Genomic DNA, 26,400 nt, shown 5'->3' with positions numbered 1-26,400 from the left:
AGCCCTAAACCCTTGGCGTCACTTTTCCCATTCCATGCTCTTGCTGCTCCACATTACACTTGTATGCACGAGCTTTAGTCTGTTCTTCGACGGTGAAAGACATGTATCGAGTGGCAGGAACATTGGCCTCCAGCGCAAGGTAGAGAGAGAGAGAGAGAGAGAGAGAGAGAGAGAGCTCAGCTGTGACTGCTTCTTTGTTTCTGTTGGGTGATCGCACTTCACTGATGTTTTCTTGTCTCGTTCTCCTTGCTACAACACAGACGGGGCGTCCATCGCGTCTCTGTAAGTTTTATTCCAAGCTCTTGTTTCATCATCTTTATAAAGTTGAGCGTGATTAGCTCGCAAAGTTAGCTGTATTTGCTGAGCTTGATCTCTTTGTGTCCGTGGATCAAGCTCCTTGCGAATGAAAAGACACACATTGTAGCATTTTTGGAGGCTAGTTGATACACCAAGTAGTAGTCGGCTAGTTTTGTCGAATGAGGCTTGCAAAATGCAGGAACTGTGTAGTGTGTGGACTTTGGCTCATGCTGTTAGTTGCTTGGGCAGAATTCAGCAAGAATCAATCAAATCAGGCACTATGCAGCCAAAGACATCCGGTTTGGCATTGAGGCTCGTGCCCTTATGCTTCAAGGTGTTGAACAACTTGCGGATGCAGTCAAAGTTACCATGGGCCCTAAGGTAACTCACATTGAGTTTGAGAGAAAGTGCACTGTGGTAACATCTTTTACAAATTTGGTGGTGTATTTGGTAGGGGCGAAATGTTGTCATTGAACAAAGTTTTGGAGCACCAAAGGTCACTAAAGATGGTGTTACTGTGGCGAAAAGTATTGAATTCAAGGAAAAACTGAAGAATATTGGTGCTAGTCTGGTTAAACAAGTTGCAAATGCCACCAATGATGTGGCTGGGGACGGTAACTCTCAGATTTTATTTCATGAAATCTTCCATACAAGAGTGCGGGAACTAAATGATCCAATGTACTGTTTTACATTTTCAGGAACTACTTGTGCCACTGTCTTGACCAGGTCTATATTCACTGAAGGGAGCAAATCTGTTGCTGCTGGCATGAATGCAATGGATTTGAGGAGGGGTATTAACATGGCTGTTGAAGCTGTTGTTGAACATCTTAAGAGCAGAGCCAAAATGATTAGCACATCTGAGGAAATTGCCCAGGTGTGGCTTCACAATGATCGCGGTCGTACTTTAAATCATTGTATATTAGACTTGAATTCTGATCCCAAGTTTGGGTATGTGCAGGTGGGCACAATCTCAGCTAATGGTGACACTGAGATTGGTGGTTTGATAGCAAGGGCTATGGAAAAAGTGGGTAAAGATGGAGTGATAACAGTTTCTGTAAGTGCAAGTACAGACACCCCACTTCTGGATAGATGCAAGCTGAATGAGGGGTTGTGAATGTGCACTTTTGACTTGTTCTCACTTCACTTGCCAGGATGGGAAGACCCTGTACAATGAACTTGAAGTTGTAGAGGGTATGAAACTTGACAGAGGCTACATCTCCCCGTATTTTATCAATAATGCAAAAACTCAGAAGTGTGTAAGTTCTTTTGGGTCCCTGTGAAGCTCCCTCAGTGTGCTCAAGGTCTGTATCTCCCTCTTATACTTTTGGTTGACCTGAATGCAGGAGCTAGAGAATCCAGCTATTCTCATATTTGATAAGAAAGTTTCTGGGTTAAATTCCATCATACCTGTTTTGGAGTTGGTCATGAAGGTTTTTTTTTTGGATTGTCCATTTCAGTTTGTGCCATTCATTGCTTTATAGTATTGCTTAGCTGTCTTTGTGGCCCAGGAACAACGTCCACTTCTTATTGTTGCTGAAGATGTGGAAAGTGAAGCCCTGGCTACCTTGATTGTTAACAAATTGCGGGGAGGCTTGAAGGTAATATAGTATTCAGTCATGGACATTGAGGATGAGAGTGTCCCATTAGTTCCATTTGACACCCTTTATCTGACTTTTTTCTTGAAGGTTTGTGCCATCAAAGCACCTGGTTTTGGTGAAAACAGAAAAGCCAGTTTATCAGACTTGGCCACCTTAACTGGTGGGCAGGTACGTTTTTCTTTCTGCACATTCCTTCACATGTCTCCTTGTCTTTGGATGTCGAATTCCACAACTGGCTCGTATCGCAGCTTATCAGTGAAGATATTGGATTGAAGTTGGAAAAAGTGACTCCAGAGTTGCTAGGCAGGGCAAAGAAAGTAACGGTTTCAAAAGATGATTGTATCATTCTTGATGGAGGTGGTGACAAGAAAGCAATTGAAGAAAGATGTGAGCAGGTGTGCTAATCTTCTTGCTTCCTGTGAACAGATTTGTCCCTTTTTCCTTTGATGATCGTGGCACCTGTTTTGCATTTCAGATTAGGGAAGCTATCAGCACCTCTACATCTGATTATGACAAGGAAAAGTCACAAGAGCGGCTTGCAAAGCTCTCTGGGGGGGTTGCTGTCCTCAAGGTAATGGCTGCCCATTTTAGCGTGGCATCTTGAAGATAAATATGCATAGTGTTTGTTGTTTGAAATTTGAATGACTTACAGATTGGAGGTGCCAGTGAGGTTGAAGTGGGGGAGAAGAAGGACCGAGTCACTGATGCTTTGAATGCTACAAAGGCTGCTGTTGAGGAAGGAATAGTTCCAGGTTCAGTACGGTTTCTTTTCTTAAATCACATCTTCTTTTTCTCCTGCACCCTGCACTCAGTGTGCCTATTCTGGCCTGCATGCCATTGCTGTACTGCAATCCTTTTTATCTCTGCTCCTCAGTTGCTGCACCCCTTTAATCCCTTTTGTCGTCGGTATCTCCTACCCTCTTCTGCTGTCCTCCTCTATAAGTCAAGCTCCTCCTGGTTGGATGGTCTTTGGGGTTTTTTGTTCTCTATTTGTAGTATTTTTGCTACGTACTTTTGTCTTTGCTGATGCTCTGTCTTTAATATGAACACGGATTGAAGCAAGACTGGGAAGGGGTTGGAATGGGGGTCAGGGTATGGAATATGAATGTGGTGGAATGGGAGGGAGAACACACTTGCATCACCATTTTTTTAGCTTCATGACTTAAAATACTTGTATTGTACAAGTCTCTTGACTCTCTAGCTCATAGACATCATGTCTGATGCACCGACGCTTACTCGGATGTTTGTCCATGGCATGTACGTGCATGTAGAGTCTATGGGTTACGACTTTTCAAGAACTGAGATAGGGAAAAGATGTAGCACAATCAAAGAAAGTAAATCAAATATAACTACTATTGAAATCAGCTGCTGTAGGACCAACGGACCATTGAGATTTTTCTCTGGCTATTAGTCATGCCTCTTTGGCATATGATAGATGGAGCCTGTTTTGTGTTGTTGTTGTATTCAAATTTCCTTAAGATACTCTTTATGAGATCCATGATTCTGTCAAAAACTGCCGACGTGTCAAGCCATTGAAGACCCAGAGGATTAGGACTCCCTGAGTCCTAATCCTAACCAACTTGTAGATTCTGGCCGAGGGGCATAAACCCTAGTAGAAGAAGGAGAAGCATAGAAGGTTTACCAACTTACAGATCCTCGCCGAGTGGCTCTAATAATAAATGGGTTAGGATTGCAAATCCTAACCCTTGACAACTTACAAGAACCGGCGGAGCGGCCTAAATCCTTTAAATAGAGGAGAACCCACACACATATCAAAATTGTGTGAAAGGCTGATGACGTGGCAGTTGTACAGGAGTTTGTGATTTACGGTGCAGGTTGATGACTTGGCAGCAGTGTACGTACATTCCTCGCTAGCTTTTGGGACGAGTTTCTTTTGGACCTTATTGCTTTCCATGTAATTGCTATTGGATGGGCCTAGTGTCACAAGGCGGGCACCACGTGCCAATAGAAAAGAACAGACTGAACAGACTATTAGCACTTCAATAACAATTGAATTGAGAGAGAGAGAGAGAGAGAGAGAGAGAGAGAGAGAGAGAGAGAGAGAGAGAGAGAACATGTGACACGGAGTGGCGGAATTCCACCCCAGAGAGTATTGGCCCCAAACCTTGGCGCCCCTTTCGGTATTTCTTTATATTGCATCATCAAAGTACAAGCCGGTACTCCAGACTCTACACCTTCGACAGGAAGCATGCCAGAGAATGAGCCCTAACCTCGTATTTAAAGGCCCTTGGCCTGAAAGCAGTTACAGTAAAAAGCTTTTAAAACTTAAAAGCTTTTGGTCCAAAAAGCAATGCCAAAAGCTGCCAGCATAAATCACGGAAATCCGTACAGTTTGCCACATCATCAGCCAGCGCAAAACGTGGAAATCTGCCATTAGAGTTAGGGTTAGGGTTTCTGCAGTTTTAGGGTTTCTGGCAGCAGAATTAGGGTTTGCAGGTTTTAGGGTTAGGGTTTCCAAAATTAGGGTTTCAGCAGTTAGGGTTCTGGCAGCAATTAGGGTTAGGGTTTCTGCTCTTGGGCAACCACGTCATCACTTTGTGACATTGCTTTTGTTACTTGTTCTTCTTAGGGTTTAGGCCCCTCGGCCGGTAGCTCCGTTCTTTAGTAGGTCGACACGTCAGCAGTTTGTTACACCTAGGGCCTTTGAATATGTGCTGTGGGCTCTCTCTGGCGGTCTACCCGTGGGAGATGCAGAGCAGAGCCACAGAGATATACCTTGTTGAAGCAATATAAAGAAGAGCACATCGAGAAGGATCCAAAGGTGCATCAAATCAGCCCCAGAGGTGCCTCGTGTTTAGGAGTTACTGCGGCGACAGTCATCATTCGAGTCAACAGAGTCTGCACTTGAGGTATTGCATGTGTGTACATTCCATTTATGCAATCAAAAGCAAAGACCGCCTCGGCAATGGTGTAAGGGACCCTTGAGGATTTGTTGGGACCCCATCAGGTGTCATTCTCCTCCTCTCTCTTTCTCTCTTTGTCTACACATCTCTACCGCACTCTCTCATTCCCTCTCTCAGGGAAAGGTAAAAGGAACCGTCATTCAAGCTAAAAGGAATCACTAATGCTAGGAAAGAAGTAAAGGATTGTGGAAGTGTAAAACTGGATCTTCATCATTTCAATTCCGTTGCACGTGACATTGGTATCAGAGCTTTGAAGATTTTGCACTAATCCGCTAATTTTTTGATTTTCTTTTCTCTCTAGTGTTTGAGTGTGTTGTAGGGTTTTGCTCAAGGACGCTTCGCTCCCTCAGGGAGTTGCAGGACCTGCCATTGCGTGCAGGACTGTGCGCCTTGAGCATAGGAAATGCAAACACTTTATACTGGGGGTTACAATAGTGGTGCACCTGCGAGAGGGTAGTTGACCTTGTGTGTGTGCTCGACCACCTCAACATAAAGAAATCCTAGCATGGATATTTGCAATCATACCTTCTTCGATCGACACGACAGATCGCATCATTGAAGACATGCATTAGAAATATGAAGATGTTGTAACAAACTTGGACACCCCAAGTCGAGATTCTACCGCGACACGATAGAGATTCACTTCAAAACAATTCATTGAATTGACACTGCCCAGCGTAGTTCCGTGCCCAGAGGTATTGGCCCCAAAGATTGGCGTCACCTTCGGTATTTCTTTTTGTATTAATCTGTGTTCAAAGTACAAGAGAGTAGGCAGGTGCTCACTCTCAGACTTTGCGTCCATATGCTATGAGAAGTGAGGCCTTGCCCACTTATTTAAAGGTACAAGGGATGCCCAAAAGCAGAGCCCCAAAAGCATCAAACTCAAAAGCTTTTAATTCAAAAGCAATTCGTCCAAAAGCTGCCATAAAAAACCAGCCAGTGTAATTTTTGGCATTCCGTACAGCGTACGGACTGCCAGGTCATCATCGTAATCTGCGGCGAAAATTTCGGGCGTCCGTACTCCCTGCCACATCATCAACGTGATTTTCGGCGTTCCGTACGACTTGCCATGTGTCTGTCAGCCTGAGTCAGCAGGAGCGTGTGTGTCCAAGGGCTAGCCACGTCATGAGTTTGTGACATACCCCCCTCTTGAAAGAATTGTAATCGCCCTCGATTACACTTGCAAAACAGACAGAGGCCATAAACTGTCTTAGTAGACACTGATTGTTAGTATTGACGCACTAGACACGACACATCTAGCACATGTACCAATCGACAGTCACATCACATGACAGCACATGACAAATCACATTCAAATTCATTTCAAATCTTTCTATCTTTATGAGCCTATATGTGTTTCAGAACGAGGATCTCCTCGCTTTCCTCCACTTCGGGTTGCTCATCTGGCTCCGCTCCCCATCATTGGTCACATCGCCTTTAAAAGGTTGCAAGAGACTCACATGAAAAGCATTGCGAATTCTCAAAGTATCGGGCAGCTTCAGTCTAAAGGAGACATCATTTATCTTTTCTTTTATCTAGAAAGGTCCATAGTATCTCATGCTAAGCTTTGGAAAAAGCCGCTCCTGTCCCTTTTTCTTTCTTAGGCGTGTCTTCTCAAAACGTAAGAGCACCCAATCGTCTTCCTTTAATTTCAAATTGTGACGGTGTTGATCTGTTGCCTTTTTATGTCTTTCCTGAGATTTTGCTAATAAAGCCTCTCGGACCTTGGCAAAAGCAGTCTCTAAGTCCCTCGTGTACTGGTTGTCACGAGGACGTGGCAATTGCTAACTTAAGTTGTTGTTTCTTTCCAATTTTTGTTTAATATTTGGGACCCTCTTTTTGAAGTTGCAAATGGCCGTACATTGCGTGGCCAATGGGAAACGGCCAACAGTTGAGAGTTTCACCTGCAGCCCAGAAGGGCTCGTCGCCACGAGTTGGTTGGGCCAATCGACACTAGAATCCAAGCAGTAAAAGGGTGTCTAGGCTCAGTTCAAGGTCATTTAGGCCCCTCGCTACACTTATAAGTTGGTGGGTACTAGGGAATTAACTCAAAAGAGGCAAACTGGACACATGGCGGCTCCAGGCGAATTTGCAAGTCTCATCCCAGCTCATCCCAGCTGGGGGTGCCCAAATTGAAAGAGGAGGCTCATTTTCTTCATGAAGTGTTTGCTACAGTGTGTGTGAGTAGTGGGTGCAATTGTTGAGAGCTTTAATGGAAAGCTTACCTCCTCCCTTGCTCTATGTAGCACGACGATTTGCTCTCGCGCATCTCTCTCTCCCCTTTGCACATATGGTAATGCCCCACTAGTTGGGCTTCTCAGATGATCATGTACACTTCTGGGGGTTTTATGCGCATTTGCCAAGGCAAGAGCCTTCTGTTCAGGAACCGGATTAGCTAGTTGCTACTCCCCTTCAGGTACGCACAGTTCCATTGCGAAGGAATGCGAGAACGGAGAGTTATCTCGCGTGAAAACTTGTCTGATTTACAGGGGAACTGTCCCATTGCGTGCGGGAGCACCTGAGACGGGTGTAGGCGTGCTCGCTCCCTCTGTCCGAAACGGTCCAAAATAGAGAATTACAGCCTACAATGTTTTTCTGCAGGTTTAGGGTTTTGCACCTAAACTGTAGGGAATTACCAGGGGAGCCTCGGAAAGGCCTTGGGATGCGTGTACAGAGCAATAGGCACCTAAGAGTGGCAAAACAGAGAATTACAGCATGCTGAAATTGACCTGCAGCTCACTGGAAAGCTTCCATACTGCAAGGGAAAGTGTCCTTGACGTGTACTTTTGACCTACAGGGATATTTGCGCTGTTATGTTTGCGGAATTGGGTCAAAAACCTGCAATTATAGACATTGAAGTTTTGGACAGCTTGGTGAGGGTTAGGTGGAAGCGTTCGGATCGTTTATTTGTCAGGGGAGCCTCGCGAAAGCATTGGGTGCTTGTACAAGACCATTTAGAGAGATTTCCCGCGAGGAATCTTGTCTAATTCAAGGGGGGGGAGGAATCTCGTCTAATTCAAAGGGCAAGTGACCCTACAGGTGCGAGAGCTCGAGGGCTACCCAGAAAAGTGATCGGCACACGGATCGGAGCGTAAAACAGAGAATTCAGCGAGCTGCAATTTCTCGCCATATGTTTGCTTGGGATTTTGTCCGTGGAGACTTCTACTGTGGTTATGTTACCGAAATCAGGTTGGAGTAGAGGAATTTCAACCCGATAAAAGTGGGACAGCTTGTAGAAGTTTACAGGTTTTTCTCAAGTATTATAAGAATAAAGAAATACCGAAGGGGCGCCAATCTTTGGGGCCAACAGGGTGTCATTTTCTACTTGGTAGCGCTCTAGCTGCTAGGCCGTGGTTTGTCTTGAAGTGTTGAATTCCAGTGACATGCTTATTCGTGAAGTTCCTTTGTGTCCTAAAGTTTAAAGTAAAGAACCGGGTGAAAGCCTATGTCTATCACCCTACGGGCCGGTTTCATGGTTCCGTTGCTGGGACAAAATCACTTTTTCCTCAAGAAGTAAACCTCGGTTGGTTTTTGAGCAAAGACACAAAGCACAGGAACTTGGAATTACACTATGGCTGACAGGACGGATGACACTAGGGAAGAGGGTTCCTCTTCACAGGACAGACAGGAAATTCCCCATGGTCACCCTGCCAAAAAGTGGTCAAATTACGGTTGATTTTTTGCTGCGTTTTTAGGGTTTGCAAGTATGAACCAAGATGAGATAGGGAGAGGTCTCAGGGTGGTAGATTGGCCTCTAGATCTCCTGCGGGAGTGATGTGGGTCTGCTAGGTGACACGCTGCTCGTCGATTCTCTGAGGCGATTCCTTGGATTCTATGACGCATTGGTAAATCATCTTGAAATTTGAGCTTACTTGGTCGTGGGTGGTACGTCACAGTATTGTGGAATAATGCTCGTTTGCAGAGGCAAGAGCCTTTTGCACACGTAAAAGTTAAGGGACAGGTTGCAAGATGCTATTTGGTGAAGTTTAAGAACTATCCACCTATGGATGCAAAGTGGATGGAGGAGCATGAACTTAGAGTTACCAAATGTATTGTAGCTTTACCTTGAGACCTTTGGGTTACAGGCTATGTATGCCCCAACCCAATGTCTGCAAAGGAGGGGTAAATGATAGAGCTAGCACATCAAATGTACTAATGGATTCAGTGCAATAGCAGTGTACAATTTGACAAAATTATAAAGGCCTCATTAAGTCATTTGTACACATGTTTTGACGGTCTTTCTTGCGGATACATGCGATGATAAAAGGGGTGCTTACCACACAAGATCATCTATGGCATGTATATATGGCACGCAATCGAGGACGTTTGTGATTTTAAGAGGGCGGTATGTCATGAGGATGTGGCAATTGCTAACTTGAGTTGTTAATTTTGTTTCGGTGATTTTTGTTCAATTTTTGGGACCCTCTTTTTGAAGTTGCAAATGGCCAGACATTGCATCCCAATGTGAAATGGCCAACGACCGAGAGTTTCATTCGCAGTCAGGAAGGGCACGTTGCTACGAGTTGGTTGGGCCAATTGGCACTACAATCCGAGCAGTAAAAGGGTGTCTAGGCTCAGTTCAAGGTCATTTAGGCCCCTCGCTACACTTATAAGTTGGTGGGTAGGGAATTAACTCAAAAGAGGCAAACTGGACACATGGCGGCTCCAGGCGAATTTGCCAGTCTCATCCCAGCTAATGGACGCCCAAATTGAGAGGAGGCTGATTTTCTTCATGAAGTGTGTGCTACAGTGTGTGTGTGAGTAGTGGGTGCAGGTGCTCAGACCTTTACTAGAAAGCTTGCCTTCTCCCTTGCTCTATGTAGCGTGACGATTTGCTCTCGCGCATCTCTCTCTCCCCTTTGCACTTATGGTAATGTCCCACTAGTTGGGCTTCTCAGATGACCATGTACACTTTTGGGCGTTTTATGTGCGTTTGCCAAGGCAAGAGTCTTTTGTTCACAAATCGGATTAGCTAATTGCTAATCACCTTCAGGTACGCTGTAACAAACTGCTGACGTGTCAAAGCCTAAAGAATGGAGCCAACTTACAGATGTGGCCGAGGAGCCTAAACCCTAAGAAGAACAAGTAACAGAAGAAGTGTCACACAGTGATGATGTGGTTGCCCGAGAGCAGAAAACCCTAACCCTAATTTTTGCCACAAACCCTAAGAAACCCTAATTCCAGAAACCCTAATTGTTGAAACCTAATTCCAAAAACCCTAACTGTTGAAATCCTAATTCTGAAAACCCTAACCCTAAAACCTGCAAACCCTAATTTTGGAAACCCTAACCCTAAACTGCAACAACGTGGCTGATTTTCGAAAATTGTGCTGGCATGATGACGTGGCAGGCTGTACGGATTTTCGTGATTACATTGGCAGCTTTTGGCATTGCTTTTTGGACCAGAAACTTTTGAGTTTGAAAGCTTTTCATGTAAACTACTTTTTGGGCCAGAAGCTTTTGAGTTTGAAAGCTTTTCATGTAAACTGCTTTTTAGGCCAAGGGCCTTTAAATATGAGGCTAGGGCTCATTCTCTGGCATGCTTCCCGGAGAAGGTGCAGAGTATGGAGTACGGGCTTGTACTTTGATGATGCAATATAAAGAAATACAGAAAGGGGCGCCAAGGTTTGGGGCCAATACTCTCTGGGGTGGAATTCCGTCACTCCGTGTTGCGTGGCCGTCTCTCTCTTTCAGTTCAGTTGTTATTGAAGTGTTAAAAAGTTTGCTCAATCTGTTCTTTTCTATTAGCACGTGGTGCCCGCCTTGTGACAGTGGTATCAGAGCATTAGGCGTGTACTTTTCTAAAAGCATACCGGTCCTACAAAAGAGCAGATAGAGCTATTGGAATTTGATTCGAGGTATATTCGTGCTCCGACCCCGGGCTTATTAGTCACTCCCACCCTTCATCGTGCATCGGGCACGCTCCCGTCTTTACCGCAGTGTCTTACAGGGCATAAGCCAATTAAGATCACTTGCAAGAGAAGGATCCAGATTTGATTCAAGTCACTGTTTTTTTTTTCTCAGAAGCAGTGCCATGCAGATGTTGATGTCTACAGCTACCAAGCAGCATACTCCAAGTACTTGGCAAGCTTTCAAGAAAATTTTTGCCCGAAGTTATATGGTTTCTGACATCTTCCTTCGGAGTGCAACTTCTGGCAAAGTGGGGTATCTTGAAATGCTTTCCATGGAAACCCTAGTAGATTATAACTTGAAGTTTCTCGACATCTCCCAGTAGATGTCCGATCAGATGACCTTGGAGGTTCGGTGTGATTGCTATCTCTTGGGACTACCATCGCCGTTAAAGAAACACTGTTTGTTCAAGAGCTGATGGACCATGCTGTGCTCGGCTACGACCTTATGGAATGAACCTAACCCTAATTTTGATGCAGGTTTAAGGATGGAAAGTAATCGACTTTTCGAGCTCGACTGATGTCGAGATTGCTTTTTAAGTTTGAGTTTTGTTTGATCTTGTTTGGTGATCTTGATTGGAATCTGTTTGAAATGGATGGTATCTGTTTTGAACCTGTTTTGGTGTCGATTTGAAATGTTTGACTCTGGTTTCAATACTGGTTTCATTGATTGGTGATTTTTACTCCTGGGTGGAGAAGTGAGAAATACTGTTTTGGTATCGTTTGAACCTCGGAACGACGCAGGCCGATGCGTGGGGAGCGTTTCGTTGTATGCTAGAAAACCTCCGAACGACGCAGGTGTGCCTGGGGAGCGTTTGGTTGTATGTTTGAACCTCCAAGTGATGCAGACCGCGGTATGGGGAGCGTTTGGTTGTACAGTCCTCTGAGCTCATGCCCCGGACCTTTTTAGGTTATTTGCGGGGGGAGTGACGAGGTAGTCGTTGAGTAGCTTCATACCGCAGACCGTTTGTCTCGGGGGAGTGCTCAACGGCGCTGTTTGTTGTGTCTTGTAACATGCATATGTAAGCATTTGTGTTGCATTGTGATGTGCCAATTACTGAATATTCCTAATTGGATGAGATTACGTGGGTATGTAATTTTAGTGCATCAAGACACGCGTGGAAGATCAGTACGGTCTGGGTGTGTTGGCTAATTTTACTACACCGGAATATCAAGAGTTTTGATATAGATGAAAGGAGAAGCTAACTCCTTGATCAAAAGAGCAGAAAGGAGAAGCTAACTCCTTGATCAAAAGAGCAGAAAGGAGAAGCTAACTCCTTAATAAAAAGAGCAAACTGATTGTCCCTCGGAATGACCCTCGAAAATTTTTGAGCTAACTTGAGTTGTTTTGCAGATATGTTGTAATCGAGGACGATTACTCTCTTTCAAGAAGGGGAGATGTAACAAACTTTTGACGTGTCAAAGCCTAAAGAATGGAGCCAACTTACAGATGTGGCCGAGGAGCCTAAACCCTAAGAAGAACAAGTAACAGAAGAAGTGTCACAAAGTGATGACGTGGTTGCCCGAGAGCAGAAAACCCTAACCCTAATTTCTGCCACAAACCCTAAGTGTTGAAACCCTAATTCCAGAAACCCTAACTGTTGAAACCCTAATTCCAAAAACCCTAACTGCTGAAACCTAATTCCAAAAACCCTAACCGTTTAAACCCTAATTTTGGAAACCCTAACCCTAAACTGCAACAGCGTGGCTGATTTTCGAAAATTGCGCTGGCATGATGACGTGGCAGGCTGTACAGATTTCCGTGATTTACGCTGGCAGCTTTTGGCATTGCTTTTTGGACCAGAAACTTTTGAGTTTGAAAGCTTTTCATGTAAACTACTTTTGGGGCCAGAAGCTTTTGAGTTTGAAAGCTTTTCATGTAAACTGCTTTTTAGGCCAAGGGCCTTTAAATATGAGGCTAGGGCTCATTCTCTGGCATGCTTCCTGGAGAAGGTGCAGAGTATGGAGTACCGGCTTGTACTTTGATGATGCATCTGGCATGCTTCTTGGAGAAGGTGCAGAGTATGGAGTACCGGCTTGTACTTTGATGATGCATCTGGCATGCTTCTTGGAGAAGGTGCAGAGTATGGAGTACCGGCTTGTACTTTGATGATGCAATATAAAGAAATAGCGAAAGGGGCGCCAAGGTTTGGGGCCAATACTCTCTGGGGTGGAATTCCGTCACTCCGTGTCGCGTGCCGTCTCTCTTTCAGTTCAGTTGTTATTGAAGTGTTAAAAAGTTTGCTCAATCTGTTCTTTTCTATTAGCACGTGGTGCCTGCCTTGTGACATATGCACAGTCCATCGCGAAGGAATGCGAGAACGGAGAGTTTTCTCGAGTGAAAACTCGTCCGATTTACAGGAGAATTGTCTCATTGCGTGCGGGAGCACGTGAGACACATGTAGGCATGCTCGCTCCACCCGAAAAGGTTCAAAATAGAGAATTACAGCCTGTTGTGTTTTTTTGCAGGTTTAGGGTTTTGCACCTAAACTGCAGGGAATTGCCAGGGGAGCCTCGGAAAGGCCTTGGGATGCGTGTACAGGGTAGTAAGCACCTAAGAGTGGCAAAACAGAGAATTACAGCATGCTGAAATTGACCTGCAGCTCACTGGAAAGCTTCCATACCACAAGGGAAAGTGTCCTTGACGTGTACTTTTGACCTACATGGATATTTGCACCGTTATGTTGGCGTAATTGGGTCAAAAACATGCAATTACAGCTATGGACAGGTTTGGACAGCTTGGTGAGGGCTAGGTGGAAGCGTTTGGATCGTTTATTTGTCAGGGGAGCCTCGGGAAAGCACTGGGTGCTTTGTACAAGACAATTTAGAGAGATTTCCCGCGAGGAATCTCGTTTAATTCAAGGGGCAAGTGACCCTACATGTGCGAGAGCTCAAGGGCTACCCAGAAAAGTGATCGGCACATGGATCGGAGCGCAAAACAGAGAATTCAGCAGCTCTAATTTTTTGCCAAGTTTTGCAAAGAGCTCTAAAGTGCGTGGAAAGTCAATGTTTACTTGGGATTTTGTCCGTGGAGACTTCTACTGTGGTTATGTTTACCAAAATTGGGTTGGAGTAGAGGAATTTCAGTCCGATAAAGTGGGACAGCTTGTAGGCAGTGGTTTGTCTTGAAGTGTTGAATTCCAGTCACAGGCTTATTCGTGAAGTTCTTTTGTGTCCTAAAGTTTAAAGTAAGGTCGGATCCTTAATCTATGTGTTTCGCGGAAGCTATGGTTCAATTTTGTAGAAATCTGCTTTTCGTGTGGCTTTCATGCTATTTTTAGCTTTTCATGATTTTTAGTGAAAAGCCAGTCCGCTTTCTTATTCCAGTAGACGAGGAGAACCCGTGGTTTAATTTTAGAAAATTTTGCTTTTTTTTTTCCTTTTTACGCTAGTTTTAGCTTGTCAACGTTTTTGAAAAGCAATGTGCTTTTTAGGATGACCTAAACATAAAAATATTAATTTTAGTCTCCATCAGATTTAAAAATGATCACCCGGAGAAAAAACAGGATCAAACTTAAGACTTGCAAAATGGAAGAGTGTGGGCTATAATAGGCGGCCAATTCGGGGGCCATCATCAAAGGGGTGTGGTCACGCAGGGTTAGAGAGAGAGAAGCTTTTGCTGTATTTTCTCTTTGCTCAAGAGAGCTTGTGAGAGAAAGAGCCTTTGCTTTATTTTTAGGCTTTTGATTTTCAGCTTTTGGGCTCAACTTTTGGCATCCCTTGTATCTTTAAATATGTGAGCAGGCCTCTACAACTCAGAGCATGTGGACGCAGAGTCTGAGTGTGAGCGCCTGTCCGCACTCTTGTACTTTGAACATAGATTAATACAAAAAGAATTACCGAAAGGGGCGTCAGTCTTTGTGGCCAATATCTCTAGCCACGGAACTTCGCCTGGCCAGTGTCGTATAAATTGTGAACTGTGAACTGTTTTGAAGTGGTTATTTGGTGCTGTCGCGATAGATTCTTGACTTGGAGTGTCCAAGTCTTTTACCTGTGATGTGATTGTCGATTGGTACATGTGCTAGATGTGTGTTCCTAGTTCATCGGTGCTAACAGTCAGTGTCTGCTAAGACAGTTTATGGCTTCTATCTATTTTGCAGGCGTAATCGAGGGCGATTACAATGCTTTCAAGAGGGGGGTATGTCACAAACTGGTGACGTGGTTGCGCAGTACGCACACACACCTCCCCTTTGGCTGGGAACAATCCCGACATGGTGGGCAGAATAGATGACGTGGCTGAAATGGAACCCTGTTGAATATTGCTGACGTGGCATGTATGGAATTTCAAGGCTGAGCGTACGGAATCCCTACTGAAGCTTTTGGACTTGCTTTTGGCTACATAATTTGGCTGTGCAAATGAAGATTGGAAACTCTACGCTAGTCTTGCTTTATTTTACGCAAGTTAGAGAGAGAGAGAGAGAGAGAGAGAGAGAGAGAGAGAGAGAGAGAGAGAGAGAGAGAGAGAGAAGCTCTTTGCTTTATTTTTAAGGGCAACTTTTTATGGACAGTCTTTTTATAAAAAGCTTTTGGGACTTTTGATTTTCAGCTTTTGGGCTCTGCTTTTAGCATACCTTTGTAACCTTTAAATACGCGGGTTGGCCTCTCACAACTCAGAGCATCTGGATGCAGAGTCCGAGTGTGAGCGCCTGCCCGCACTCTTGTACTTTGAACACAGATTAATACATAAAGAAATACAAAAAGGGGCACCAGTCTTTGGGGCCAATATCTCTAGGCATGGAACTCCGTCGGGCCAGTGTCGAATCAATTGTGAACTGTGAACTGTTTTGAAGTGGTTATTTGTGCTGTCGCGGTAGATTCTCGACTTGGAGTGTCCAAATCTGTTATAATCAACTTCACCTAAAAGGGGTTGGGAGGTGCAAAAGGGAGACACCACCAACCTCAACAGACGCCACCTGTGAGCCGACGCCCTTCCAAGCGAGTATGACATTTCCTAGGGGACAACCGTCGGGTTACAAGGGCGGTTTAGTGAAGTGAGCGATAAGTTACCTGGAGGAGGCAACTCCAAAGGGAAGTCCGAAGCAAGTCCCGCAGTACCTGGGCCTTTGAACAAAGGTACTTGGTCGCTGTCACGCCCATATCAAGTTAGCGAAATGGGTCTCTCAATGGAATGGGTCATGGCCCTAAGAAAGTAGTTCACTCTGGCCTCTCGTAGTCTAGAGGAAACTAGTGACAAAAGCGTTTGCCTTAGGATTCTGGGTGCATAGTCGTGGTCGTTCTTCTTGTACACTTTTCCGGTGTATGAGGAGAGCGGTCGGGAGTGCCCTACCCGACTCTTAAAACAAAACAAAAGATACTTGCTCCAGAGCAAATTTTGGAAAGGTAACTTAAAGGGATATTGATGTGATGACAGTATTCTGCTTTATGACTTAATGAATGAAGAACTTTGAAATGTGAATTCTCGAAGATGACTTTGATTTACGTGTGAAATTAATGTTTTTGGAAGAATTTTTGTTTGTGTGTGTAGATAAGAGCGAGGAATTCGAATCTGTGAAATCGAGGATGAGATGGTGAAGAATTTGCATATAAAAGCAATTGGGAGCAATAACAACTCAAGAATGAACTTGATCACAATTCAAGAAAAGAATCGTGAATTTTGTTTGAAATTTGATTGAATGATGATAGTGAATGATTCTAGTACATCAAGATTTCCATACGAATTAGATGACTGGATACTACGGTGAGCGCATTGAGTTCGCGAGAGATGAGATGAGATGGCTACACAGGGATCTAGGTGCATCAAGACTTTCGGACGGATAAGATGACTAGATTGAATGATCAAAACACTGTGTTCAATATGAACTAAGTGTGTGATCTGTGAACTGCATGTTCAATGAATGAAGAATTTAGAACTGGAATTCTCGAAAATGAATCTGATTTTTGTGTGCTCACTGTTGTGATTATGTTTTCGGACGGATGAGATGACTAGATTGAATGATCGAAACACTATGTTCAATATGAATTAAGTGTGTGATCTGTGAACTATGAATTATGGTCCTAGATCTCAATAAATTCTATGTGATTTGATGTTCAATGATTGTCGTCTTTGTGCAAGCGTTGGATTTGTGTCATCTAGTGTGTCGATACTTAAAGTCAGTGTCTATTGAACCAGTTGATGGCTCATGTATGATTTTGTAGGCGTAATCGAGGGTGATTACAATTCTTTCAAGAGAGGGATATTTCACAAACTAATGACGTGGCAGTATTGCTCGGAAACGTTCACGTAGACAGCTGTACGGATGTTCCACGAAGTGCGTTGACATGTTGACGTGGCAGGTATGGAATCCCGAGAAACGTGCTGTCTAGTGCTAACGTGGCAGCGTACGGATTTTCGTGTTTTTCGTTGGTAGCTTTTGGAGCTAGTAGCTTTTGAATTTGAAGCTTTTCATGTACTGCTTTTGTGAGAGGCCATGGGCCTTTAAATATGTATTGAGAGGGTCTCTTGTCACAAACAGGTGACGGGGTATGCCTAACAGACAAAAACCGAACTTGTAAGTTGTTCCGACAGGGCCCTAGGGACACTAGGAATCAACCAAGGAGCTGGTGGACTGCCTGTACGGACCTACCACAAATCACATTGACAGGTTGTACAGACGGTCGGTTTTTGTGCTGGTTGTGCATACGTGGCAGCGTACAGATTTTCGGATTTTGCATTGGTTGCAAGTAGCGCTAACTTTTGGGAGCCCTGTGCTTTTGAGTTTGACGGATTTTCATGTAATTGCTTTTCCATGGCCAAAGGCCTTTAAATTAGACCTCGGGCCACTCTTTGGTTTAGAAGTGTTGATGAGCCTTCGAGTAGAGAGGGCCCGTGGGAAATTGTACTTTGCTCAAGCATTAATATAAAAAGAAATACGAAAAGGGGCGATAGTCTTTGGGGCCAATCTCTTTGGGCACGAAACTACGCCAGGCCGTGACAACTCAATTGAACTGTGATTTAAGCGAAGTATTTTAAAGCGATTATCTTTTGTGTGTCGTGCCAGATTTTCGACTTTGGGGGTCCAAGTTTGCTACAATGGTATCAGAGCTCAATCGATCTCTTTTCTACCGGGAAATGCGATTCCTTTTTCTGCAACACACATGGATTCTAGTGATGATTCTCGCAAAAATCATACGAACCTTCCTGACACTTCTGGAACGGGAGGCAGCACGGGGAATTCGAATGGATTAGCTGATTAAGAATATGGGCCACCTCGGCCCGCGGAGTATCAACTAATAGAGATGCAACGTCAGTAGCCGATTGATGATTGCGCAAAGCAGATGCTCGAGTTTGCGCAGGATCCACAATGTGCCAAATTTTTGACCCGGCACCCGATTGATGAAGTGCATATTTATTGGTAGAAAGGCATTGATACCCCACTAAAGTCGGTCCTCAAGAAACCTCCTATCTCAAGGATGTTTACTGAAGATAAACTCGATGACGTTGTCGAAAGACGCGTCAACCAACTTTTGGAGGCGAAGAAACGCAGCAAGGGAACTTCAATCTAATGCAGGAAAATAGAAGAAGCATGTACACTTGGAAGGATTGTCTAGTTCGTCCTCATCTTCCTCTGACAGTTCGGATAACTCTTCCTCTTTTGATTCAAGTGGTGAGGACAGAAAGGGCAAGAAACGAAGAAAGAACAAGAAGAAGGCCAAGAAGAGCAGCCCATACCGTAGATCTCGACATTGACAAGGATTCATCCTCTTTTGAGAGTTCGGACTTCGATGACCACACGTTTTATTCAAAGAAGCAGCACTTTTACAAAGCCAACCAGTATGATTTTCTCGAGGACAAGGGCAAAAAGACTAAGGAATTCAAGGAGGGTGGACAGGCAGTAAAGTTTGAAACCTTTTCAAGGTTTCGAGATGCTCCCAAGTCTTTAGCCTTTATTCAACAGTTTGACAAGCGTTCTCTGGAGGGCGCTACTCAGAGCACTCCAAACACAGGAGGGTAGCATCATTTTTGAAAGTAAATGGACGAACGTGGTGGCCCACTCTCTTCTTAAGGAAAGAAGCCTCGACAAAGTGGTTAAAGTTCAAGCAACATTTTATTTCCTCTTGGCTGACTAAGGAGTACAAACGAGATGTGATTACCGCTTGGAACCATCTTCGGATGTCCAAGGCTGACACTTTGGATACTTTTATTGTGAGAGATTTTGGGATGCTCTTTGACTTGCCTCTTCTTTTAAGAAGGTCACTTCTAAGCAGCAAATCGAGCGATTTTGTTGTGGACTTCCCAAAGAGATCCGAGATTACTTCCTTCAGAGTGAACATGTTCAATCTCTGAACCAGAAGAGTGCCAAACTGAGCCTAATAAATCTAACCAATTTTGTGGCAAGGGGATCCCAAGTTTGGTTTAAGGGGGGCAGTTGTTGGGGCAAGCCCAACTTGTGACATGTAGTTCAGAGTTACAAAAGAGTTTGAGTAGGGGACATGCTAAGCAAGGATTTGCTATGCATTCGGGTAACATAAACGCGAAAGAGTGAATTTTTCTTACCCGAGATACATTTCTTGAGACACAACGTCTTAGCAGAAGGAGTACAGATGGACTTGACCAAAATTGAAATTTGAGACTATTGGCGATTGACTTGACCTAAAAATTGTTCATGAAGTTCGAAGCGTTTTGAGCTTATGCTCTTATTGTCGGTGGTTCATTAGAAAGTTTGTAGAGATAGCTTCTCCTTGGCATTTATTGACTCAGAACGGAGTCCCTTTCACGTGGGGATTGACAGAGGTTATTCTCAAACAGAAGTTGACTACAGGACCAGTGTTGGCTTTGCCAGACTTGCAAAAGCCATTCGAAGTTTTTTGTGATTCTTGTGGTCGTAATTTGGGAGCAATTTTGATGCAAGAAGGCCATGTCATTGCTTACGAGAGCAGAATGTTTTCACGTCGAGAGTTGGTAGCACAGATTTATGAAAAAGAGCTATTGGTAGTTATCCATGCTCTTACATAATGGCACACTATCTTCTCGGAGTTGATTTCACAGTCTTTACGGATCATCAGAATGTGTCACAGAAGCTGCTTTCGGAAAAGCAAATGCGATGGACTAACATCCTGTCACAGTTTCACTTCCAGATTGTCCATGTCCAAGGATAAAAGAACTTGGTGGTAGATTCATTGTCTCAGAAGCCCATGGTTATGGCTATTTCTGCGATACATTACCGAAGCAAATCTTGATTTTGCGACTTTTTTACATAGATGCAGAGTGGAGAGACAGTTTCAGGCTTTTCCATACAGGACGGCTATTTGATGCGGAAAACGATGTTGTGCGTTACACAACCTTTGAGGGAAAAGGTTTTGACAGAGTGCCATTAATGGTCCACCTTTTACGGGCCACCGCGACATAGATACCACCCTGAAGGGTGTTGAGCGTTACTTCTATTGGCCGAGCCTCAAAAAGAATGTGGATGACTTTGTTCGCAGTTGTTTAGTATGCCAAAAGGTCAAGTTTGATAGACACAAGGCACCAGGACTTCTACAGCCTTTACCCATTTCCTCCCGCCCCTGGGAAAGTATTGCTATGGATTTCGTTTTTGATCTTCCCAAGACTCAAAGTCGGCATGATGGCATTTGGACAATCATTGATAGATTTAGCAAGCAAGCTCACTTTATTCCGGTAAAGAAGACGGTCAAGCTTGATCATTTGGCGAGACTGTTTACTGCACATATTTTTCGGTTACATCGCATGTCTGAGTCGATAGTCTCGGTCAGAGATCCCTGATTCACAACGTTTGTTTTAATCGGCAATCTAGGAGAACATTGGCATGTAGTTGCATTTCTCATCCTCATTCCATCGGCAGACAAATGGGCAATCTGAGATAGCCAATTCAGTGGTTTTCGATTTATTGAAGTCTTACATTTGGGATCAGAAGACTCAATGAGAAAAGTACTTGCCTTTGGTGGAATTTGCCTACAATAACACGGTTCACTCTTTTACGGGGAAGGCGCCATTTGAGGTAATCGAAGGTGTAAAGAAGGACCTTAGATGCCCAATGTGATTGCTATGTCTTGGGACTACCATCACCGCTATAGGAACACTATCTGTTCAAGAGCTTTCGGACCATACTACGATCGGCTACAACTTGAAGAAATCTAATCCTAATTTTTGGTGCAAGCTTCACGACGGAAGCCCAATCGACTTTCGAGTGCGACTAACTTCGAGAATGCTCTTTCAGTTTGATTTAACAGGTTTTTGAATTTTGTTTGAGAACTTGTTTCGTGATGCGTTTTTCAATTTGTTTGAAATTGATGGTGTTTATTTTAAACCAGTCTTTGTGCCGATTTGAATTGCTTGACTCTGGTTTTAATACTAGTTTCAATGCTTGGTGATTTACTCTCGGGTTTAGTAGTGAAAAATGTTGTTTTGGTATTGTCTGAACTTTGGAACGACGCAGACGAGATGTCTGAGGAGCGTTTCGTTTAGCAGGCGGAATGAGTTTCGTTGTACATTGGAAAACCTTCGAATGACGCAAATAGGATGTCCGTGGAGCGTTTGGTTGTATGCTTGGTTATATGCTAAAAACCTCCAAGCGACGCAGGCTGGAGTTTGGGGAGTGTCACCAGCCAGTGGCAATTCCATTTTTGTTTATTTTCTCTTTCTTCGAAGAATTTCGTTTGTTTTACCTTTTGGAAACACCGCTCTGGAAATCTAACTGCCCTGCATTGCATAGCCAGTGTGGAACTGTTCAGAGAGAGTCCAGGCCTGAGGGCTTAAAGAGCACTAAGGTGGGACAAGGACTATGGTTAGCCAAAGTGGGGTCACTGGCCAGCCAAAGCGGAATCCTTTGCTACATAGGCTACATTTCAGTTCTGGGTGTTGCTGCAGTGTACAAAGAGGGTCAGATGACGTAGAAGAATGTAATGGCAGAAACTCCTAAATTTTAGGGACTGTTATTTTTGGACTGCAAAATGTCTTCGCGTCATTACGTGCAGTTTGACATGGGGATCATTTTGTTACTCTGTGGCCAAGTCAACAGAGGCTGCAGGTGAGATATTTTTAGACCCGAGGGTCTAAAGCGGGAAAATGCACAAATGAGTGACACTTGGCACTCTGAGGCCAGTTTACTACTTAAAGAGAAGGCAAAAACGTGATTTTGAGTTGTGAGCTGGTTTTTGAGTGCTGTCACAGGTGGGAGAGCTTCAATGGAGTGCTGGCTTACCCTCTATGTACAGTAAGGTGCAGGATGTCATGACCTGCACACCTCTCACTGCTCTCTCTCTTCCCTATTCTTTATGGTTATGCCCCTCTAGTGGGCTCATCAGATTGACCATGTACAGTCTTGTGGTTTGATGCTCTATTGCTGAGGCAAGAGCCTCCCTGAAGAGGAACAAGAGTAGCTAAATGCTACTCCAAAGCGGGGAAACAAGAGGGTGATAACCTCTCAAGTAAACACACAAAAATCAGCACTGTTTTATTGCTGATTTTGGGCTGTTTTGGGACTGTTTTGTGCTCGGAATCATGCCAGAATCAAGGGGCACGTAGTCCAAGGCATTCGGATTAGTGCAAGGACAGTTGACAGCTGAAATTAGGTCAAAAACAGGTCCTAACCAGAAAATACAGCGGTCTGAAATTTACTGTTTTGCAGTCGTATGGATGCCAGATGCATTGGGAACAATGCCCAATTGTCAGAGAACACTTCTGTGAAGTGTTGGGGCTCAAAACAAGTGAAAAACCAGAAATTCCAGCGAGCTGTAATTGCTCTTTTTGAGTTGGAATCAGAGGGTTTTTGTTAGTTGAATCAAGTTCCTGTGTTGGGAATTGTTTGGGGTCAATTTTGGAGCCGTTGTGTTGCCAAAATTTAGCCAAAACAGGTGTTGTATTGCTGGATACAGATTAGGATTCCCGGAACTTTGATTTTTGCAGGTTTGGGGCTGTTTCGATGCCTTAAATCCTTCCAGATTCAAGGGGCAACTAGCCCAAGGTGCAGGGAACAGTGTAGGGGCTACAGGGAGTTGAAAACAGAGAAAAACTAGTCAATAACCAGAAATTACAGAGGCTGGTTATGCTCTGTTTTGGTCAATTAAAGGTGGAATCGGGACAAGGACAGTGGTCTCCTTAGGATTCCCTACTTGCAGACTGTTTTGGGCAGGGTTTTGCGTCGTTATGGTGCCCAAATTCCTCCAAACAGGATAGAAACTGCGGGATACAGGTTAAGAATTGCGGGATACAGGTTTAGTGCTATAAGCACTCTTTGTACTTCCTCTTAACTGTAAAAGAATAAAGAAATACCGAAAGGGGCGCCTATATAGGGGCCAATCTAGTGTCTGACTCGCATATAGATGCATTCTAGCATCTGTATCCCATTCCCCTCTCTTGTGTCATTATAGCAGAGGTAGAATAGACGACTAATAATGGGTGAAAGCTAAATCAAGGTTTGAAGTAAAGTCTACTGCCCTTTTTGAAGATAACAGGCCGGTTACAGGGAGCGTTTGGTTGTATTAGTCCTTTGAGCTCATGACGTGGACCTTTTTAGGTTATTTGCGAGGGGAGTGATGAGGCCGTCGTCGAGTAGCTTCATATCGCAGACCATCTTGTCTCGGGGGAGTGCTTAGCGGCGTTGTTCGTTGTGTCTTGAAACATGCACATGTGAGCTTGTGTCGCATTGTGATGTGCCAACTATTGAATATTCTTAATTGGGTGAGGTTGCTTGTGTATGTAATTTTAGTCCATAGACACCCGTTACAGATCACGCGGTTTGGGTGTGATGGCTAATTTTGCTACGTCAGAATATCAAGAGCTCCGATCGGGAATAAGAATATAGTAGGAACATCAAGAGCTCTGATTTGGAATGAAAAAAGTGATTGTTCCTCTGAATGTCCCTTGGAAATTTTTGAGCTAACTTGAGTTGTTTTGTAGGTATACTGTAATCGCGGACGATTACTCTTCTTTCAAGAAGGGACAAGCTGATGACGTGTCAATCCATTGAAGAACGGAGTCAACCTACAGATCCTGGCCAAGGGGCTTAAACCTCAAGGAGCAACACCAGAAGAAGTCTAAACCAACTTATGAGGTTGTCGTCCGATGGGGCCCATCATAAAATAAAGCCAACGTATGAAGCTGATGACGTAGCAGGACTATACGATCATCCTGTGAATTGCGCTGACATCTTGATGTGGCAGCTGTACAGACGTCCGTGTTTTACATTGATGACGTGGCAGCTGTACGGTTTTTCGTGGAACGCACTGGCAGCTTTGGGCGTCAGTTTTTGGATCAGATGCTTTTAGAACTTGTTGCTTTTCATGTAATTTCTTTTCAAGCCAAGGGCCTTTAAATATGACCCACGGGCTCTCACTTTGGGAGTCTACCTACGGGAGATGCAGAGCAGAACCATGGGAGTTGTACCTTGTTGAAGCAATATGAAGATGGGAGTTGTACCTTGTTGAAGCAATATAAAGAAATACCGAAAGGGGTGCCAGGGTCTCGGGCCAATGCTCTCTTGGGGTGGAACTCCACCACTCCGTGTCTCATGTGTCGTGTATCACTCTCAGTTCAGTTGTTATTTGAAGTGCTTAAAGTTGTTCAGTCTGTTCTTTTCCGTTGGCACGTGATGCCCGTCCCGTTTCAGCTGAGACACCCCTAGCTTTCCTCGGCTTTGGATCTAAAGGTCGAAGAGCTTGCCTTCATGGCACATCAAGTGAGTGGGCATTTGAAAAATGCCCTGCTTTCTTAGACTTACCTAGGCTCGGAAAGATTAGGAGCATGTCCACATTGCAGATAAAGTGAGTGTGTATGTGAAAAAGGGCCTATAATCTTGAAAGTTGAAAGTTCTTTTGAAGGTTGTAGATTAGCTATGCTTAGTGCTTAATGGTCGAAATCTCTTGCCCACAATATTACTACCTCTCACTTCTGTTCATTGCTCTGACCGTGTGCTCTAGCTCAGGTAGATGGTTGTCTGCTTTCTTCGTTCTCCAAGTTTCTTGATTTAGTTTGCCAGTCTTTAAAATTTCTGAGGCCGCTATTTGTAACATACAATTCATGAATGGTCTGTCATCTTGTATCTAGGAAGTTCAGCAATTGGTTTGAGGATGACAATGTTAATTTAAAATTCTGATCATATGCAGGTGGAGGGGTTGCCTTGCTGTACGCATCCAAGGCCTTGGATAAATTGAAGTCAGATAACTTTGACCAAAAGATTGGTATTCAAGTTATTCAAAATGCCATTAAGGTGAATGGGACACATTGAGGTTGCTCCTTTTTTGCCTGATTATGGATTTCTTCATATTGATGGGTTGCGTGCCTAACAGGCTCCAACTTTCATAATTGCTGCCAATGCTGGCGCCGAAGGAGCTGTTGTCATCGGGAAGTTACTCGAGCAAGACAATCTCGACTATGGTTTCGATGCAGCGAAAGGTTAAATATTTTCCCAGTCATTCAGACAAACTGAGTAATTTTGCTTTGGGTAGTAGTAACAATCCATGTTTGGTTCAGGAGAGTATGTTGATATGGTGAAGGCAGGCATTATTGACCCCGTGAAGGTTATAAGAACTGCTCTTGTAGATGCGGCCAGGTATGTTATTATGTATTGGAACATTTGCCAGTCTTCTGGTTAATGTGTACATCTTTATAACTAGTTCTGTGCCCGACTTTATGCAGTGTAGCTTCATTACTGACCACCACAGAGGCAGTAGTCAGTGAAGTGCCGAAGGAAGAGCGAGAGAGTGCTGCTATGGGAGCTGGTATGGGTGGCCTAGACTACTAGACTCTTGAAGTTTTCAAACCCTGGAGAGCATTATTTTGGGCTTCTACCCTTCACTGGTAGCTGCTCGGCTTTTCACTTGCATAATCCAACAGAGTCCTGACCTCATTTTTTTGCGGAATACCTTTTCATTTATTGCATACGAATGACTAATTTGGGCAGTTTTCAATGACATATGTGCCTTTGATACTTTTTTTTTTGGTGCAAAATGTTTATGGAGAACGAGTCACTGGTAAGAGGAATTGAAGACGTGGTGATCTGACATTTGTAACATTACAAAATTTAATCAATTATTGCTATACTGGTTCCAAAATTCTTACATGGAAGAATTATATGTTTATCACTCGTCTTACTTACATGGAAGGGGCCTTCCTTTATTGAATCGGCAGTATTACAGCCTATGTACGTGAAGAGTGGATGTTCTATTGAGAGGGTGATAGATGATAATATCGTCGCTTATCATTCTCTGCCTTGATGTTAGAGCTTGTTAAGTGCATTGATTATAATTTTCTGAGATTGAAGGACGAAAATGATGTCTGCCTCGCACCATCTCCTTCTCATTTCTTCTGGTTCTGAACACTATAACACTATCATGTCTACAGGTATCATGATTTTTTTTTATATGCTAAAGAGGAAAATACACTTCATGCAATGAGTTGTAAGCTTTGAAAGTCTAAATGGGCTAATCCTTTAGTAAAATCATAACAGAACCGTGAATCTACCATACATGAATTCAGAAGGCCTTGCAACCTGCGTCTTGCATCTTGCCAGTACATACAAGCATTAGCTAGGCACTGGCACGTAGGACTTGCATGCAAATTTTGAAGCTCAACTCAAGAAAACTGCTGCTCAGGTAGAGAGAAAAAGGGGCAATCCATCACCCATACACTAAAAATCAGGTGATGAGAGAGTTCCTCAATCAGACGAAGCTAGAAACAGCTGGTGGATTCAACTTGAATTGCGAAGCAGAGAGTCCC

The 26,400-nt window shown here is 43.9% G+C and overlaps 1 protein-coding gene across 1 annotated transcript; it reads left to right on the top strand.

The window, feature by feature from the left end:
• On the top strand, positions 1 to 25,736 carry LOC147454901 (chaperonin CPN60-2, mitochondrial-like). Its single transcript, XM_086516718.1, has 17 exons — positions 1 to 139; positions 261 to 282; positions 547 to 678; positions 752 to 911; positions 996 to 1,171; positions 1,256 to 1,351; positions 1,449 to 1,553; positions 1,641 to 1,727; positions 1,806 to 1,895; positions 1,983 to 2,063; positions 2,144 to 2,290; positions 2,371 to 2,466; positions 2,548 to 2,647; positions 24,789 to 24,892; positions 24,972 to 25,077; positions 25,156 to 25,234; positions 25,321 to 25,736. Exons 1-17 carry the CDS (start codon positions 102 to 104, stop codon positions 25,424 to 25,426), a joined length of 1,725 nt encoding a protein of 574 aa, XP_086372844.1. The 5' UTR covers positions 1 to 101; the 3' UTR covers positions 25,427 to 25,736.
• Positions 25,737 to 26,400: the final 664 nt, after the last annotated feature.

The sequence above is a fragment of the Adiantum capillus-veneris genome, chromosome 7, assembly GCF_014529385.1.
Source record: "Adiantum capillus-veneris isolate H3 chromosome 7, ASM1452938v2, whole genome shotgun sequence".
Lineage (NCBI taxonomy): Eukaryota > Viridiplantae > Streptophyta > Polypodiopsida > Polypodiales > Pteridaceae > Adiantum > Adiantum capillus-veneris.
Note: the sequence above shows the minus strand (reverse complement) of the source record. Positions and strands in the feature narration are given on the sequence as shown.

Bases quoted from the DNA above. Each gene is read 5' to 3' on its own strand.
- LOC147454901 (XM_086516718.1), top strand. From the start codon at position 102: ATGTATCGAGTGGCAGGAACATTGGCCTCCAGCGCAAG. The intron at 912-995 runs GTAACTCTCAGA...TTACATTTTCAG, and splicing joins CAATGATGTGGCTGGGGACG to GAACTACTTGTGCCACTGTC. The intron at 1,554-1,640 runs GTAAGTTCTTTT...ACCTGAATGCAG, and splicing joins ATGCAAAAACTCAGAAGTGT to GAGCTAGAGAATCCAGCTAT.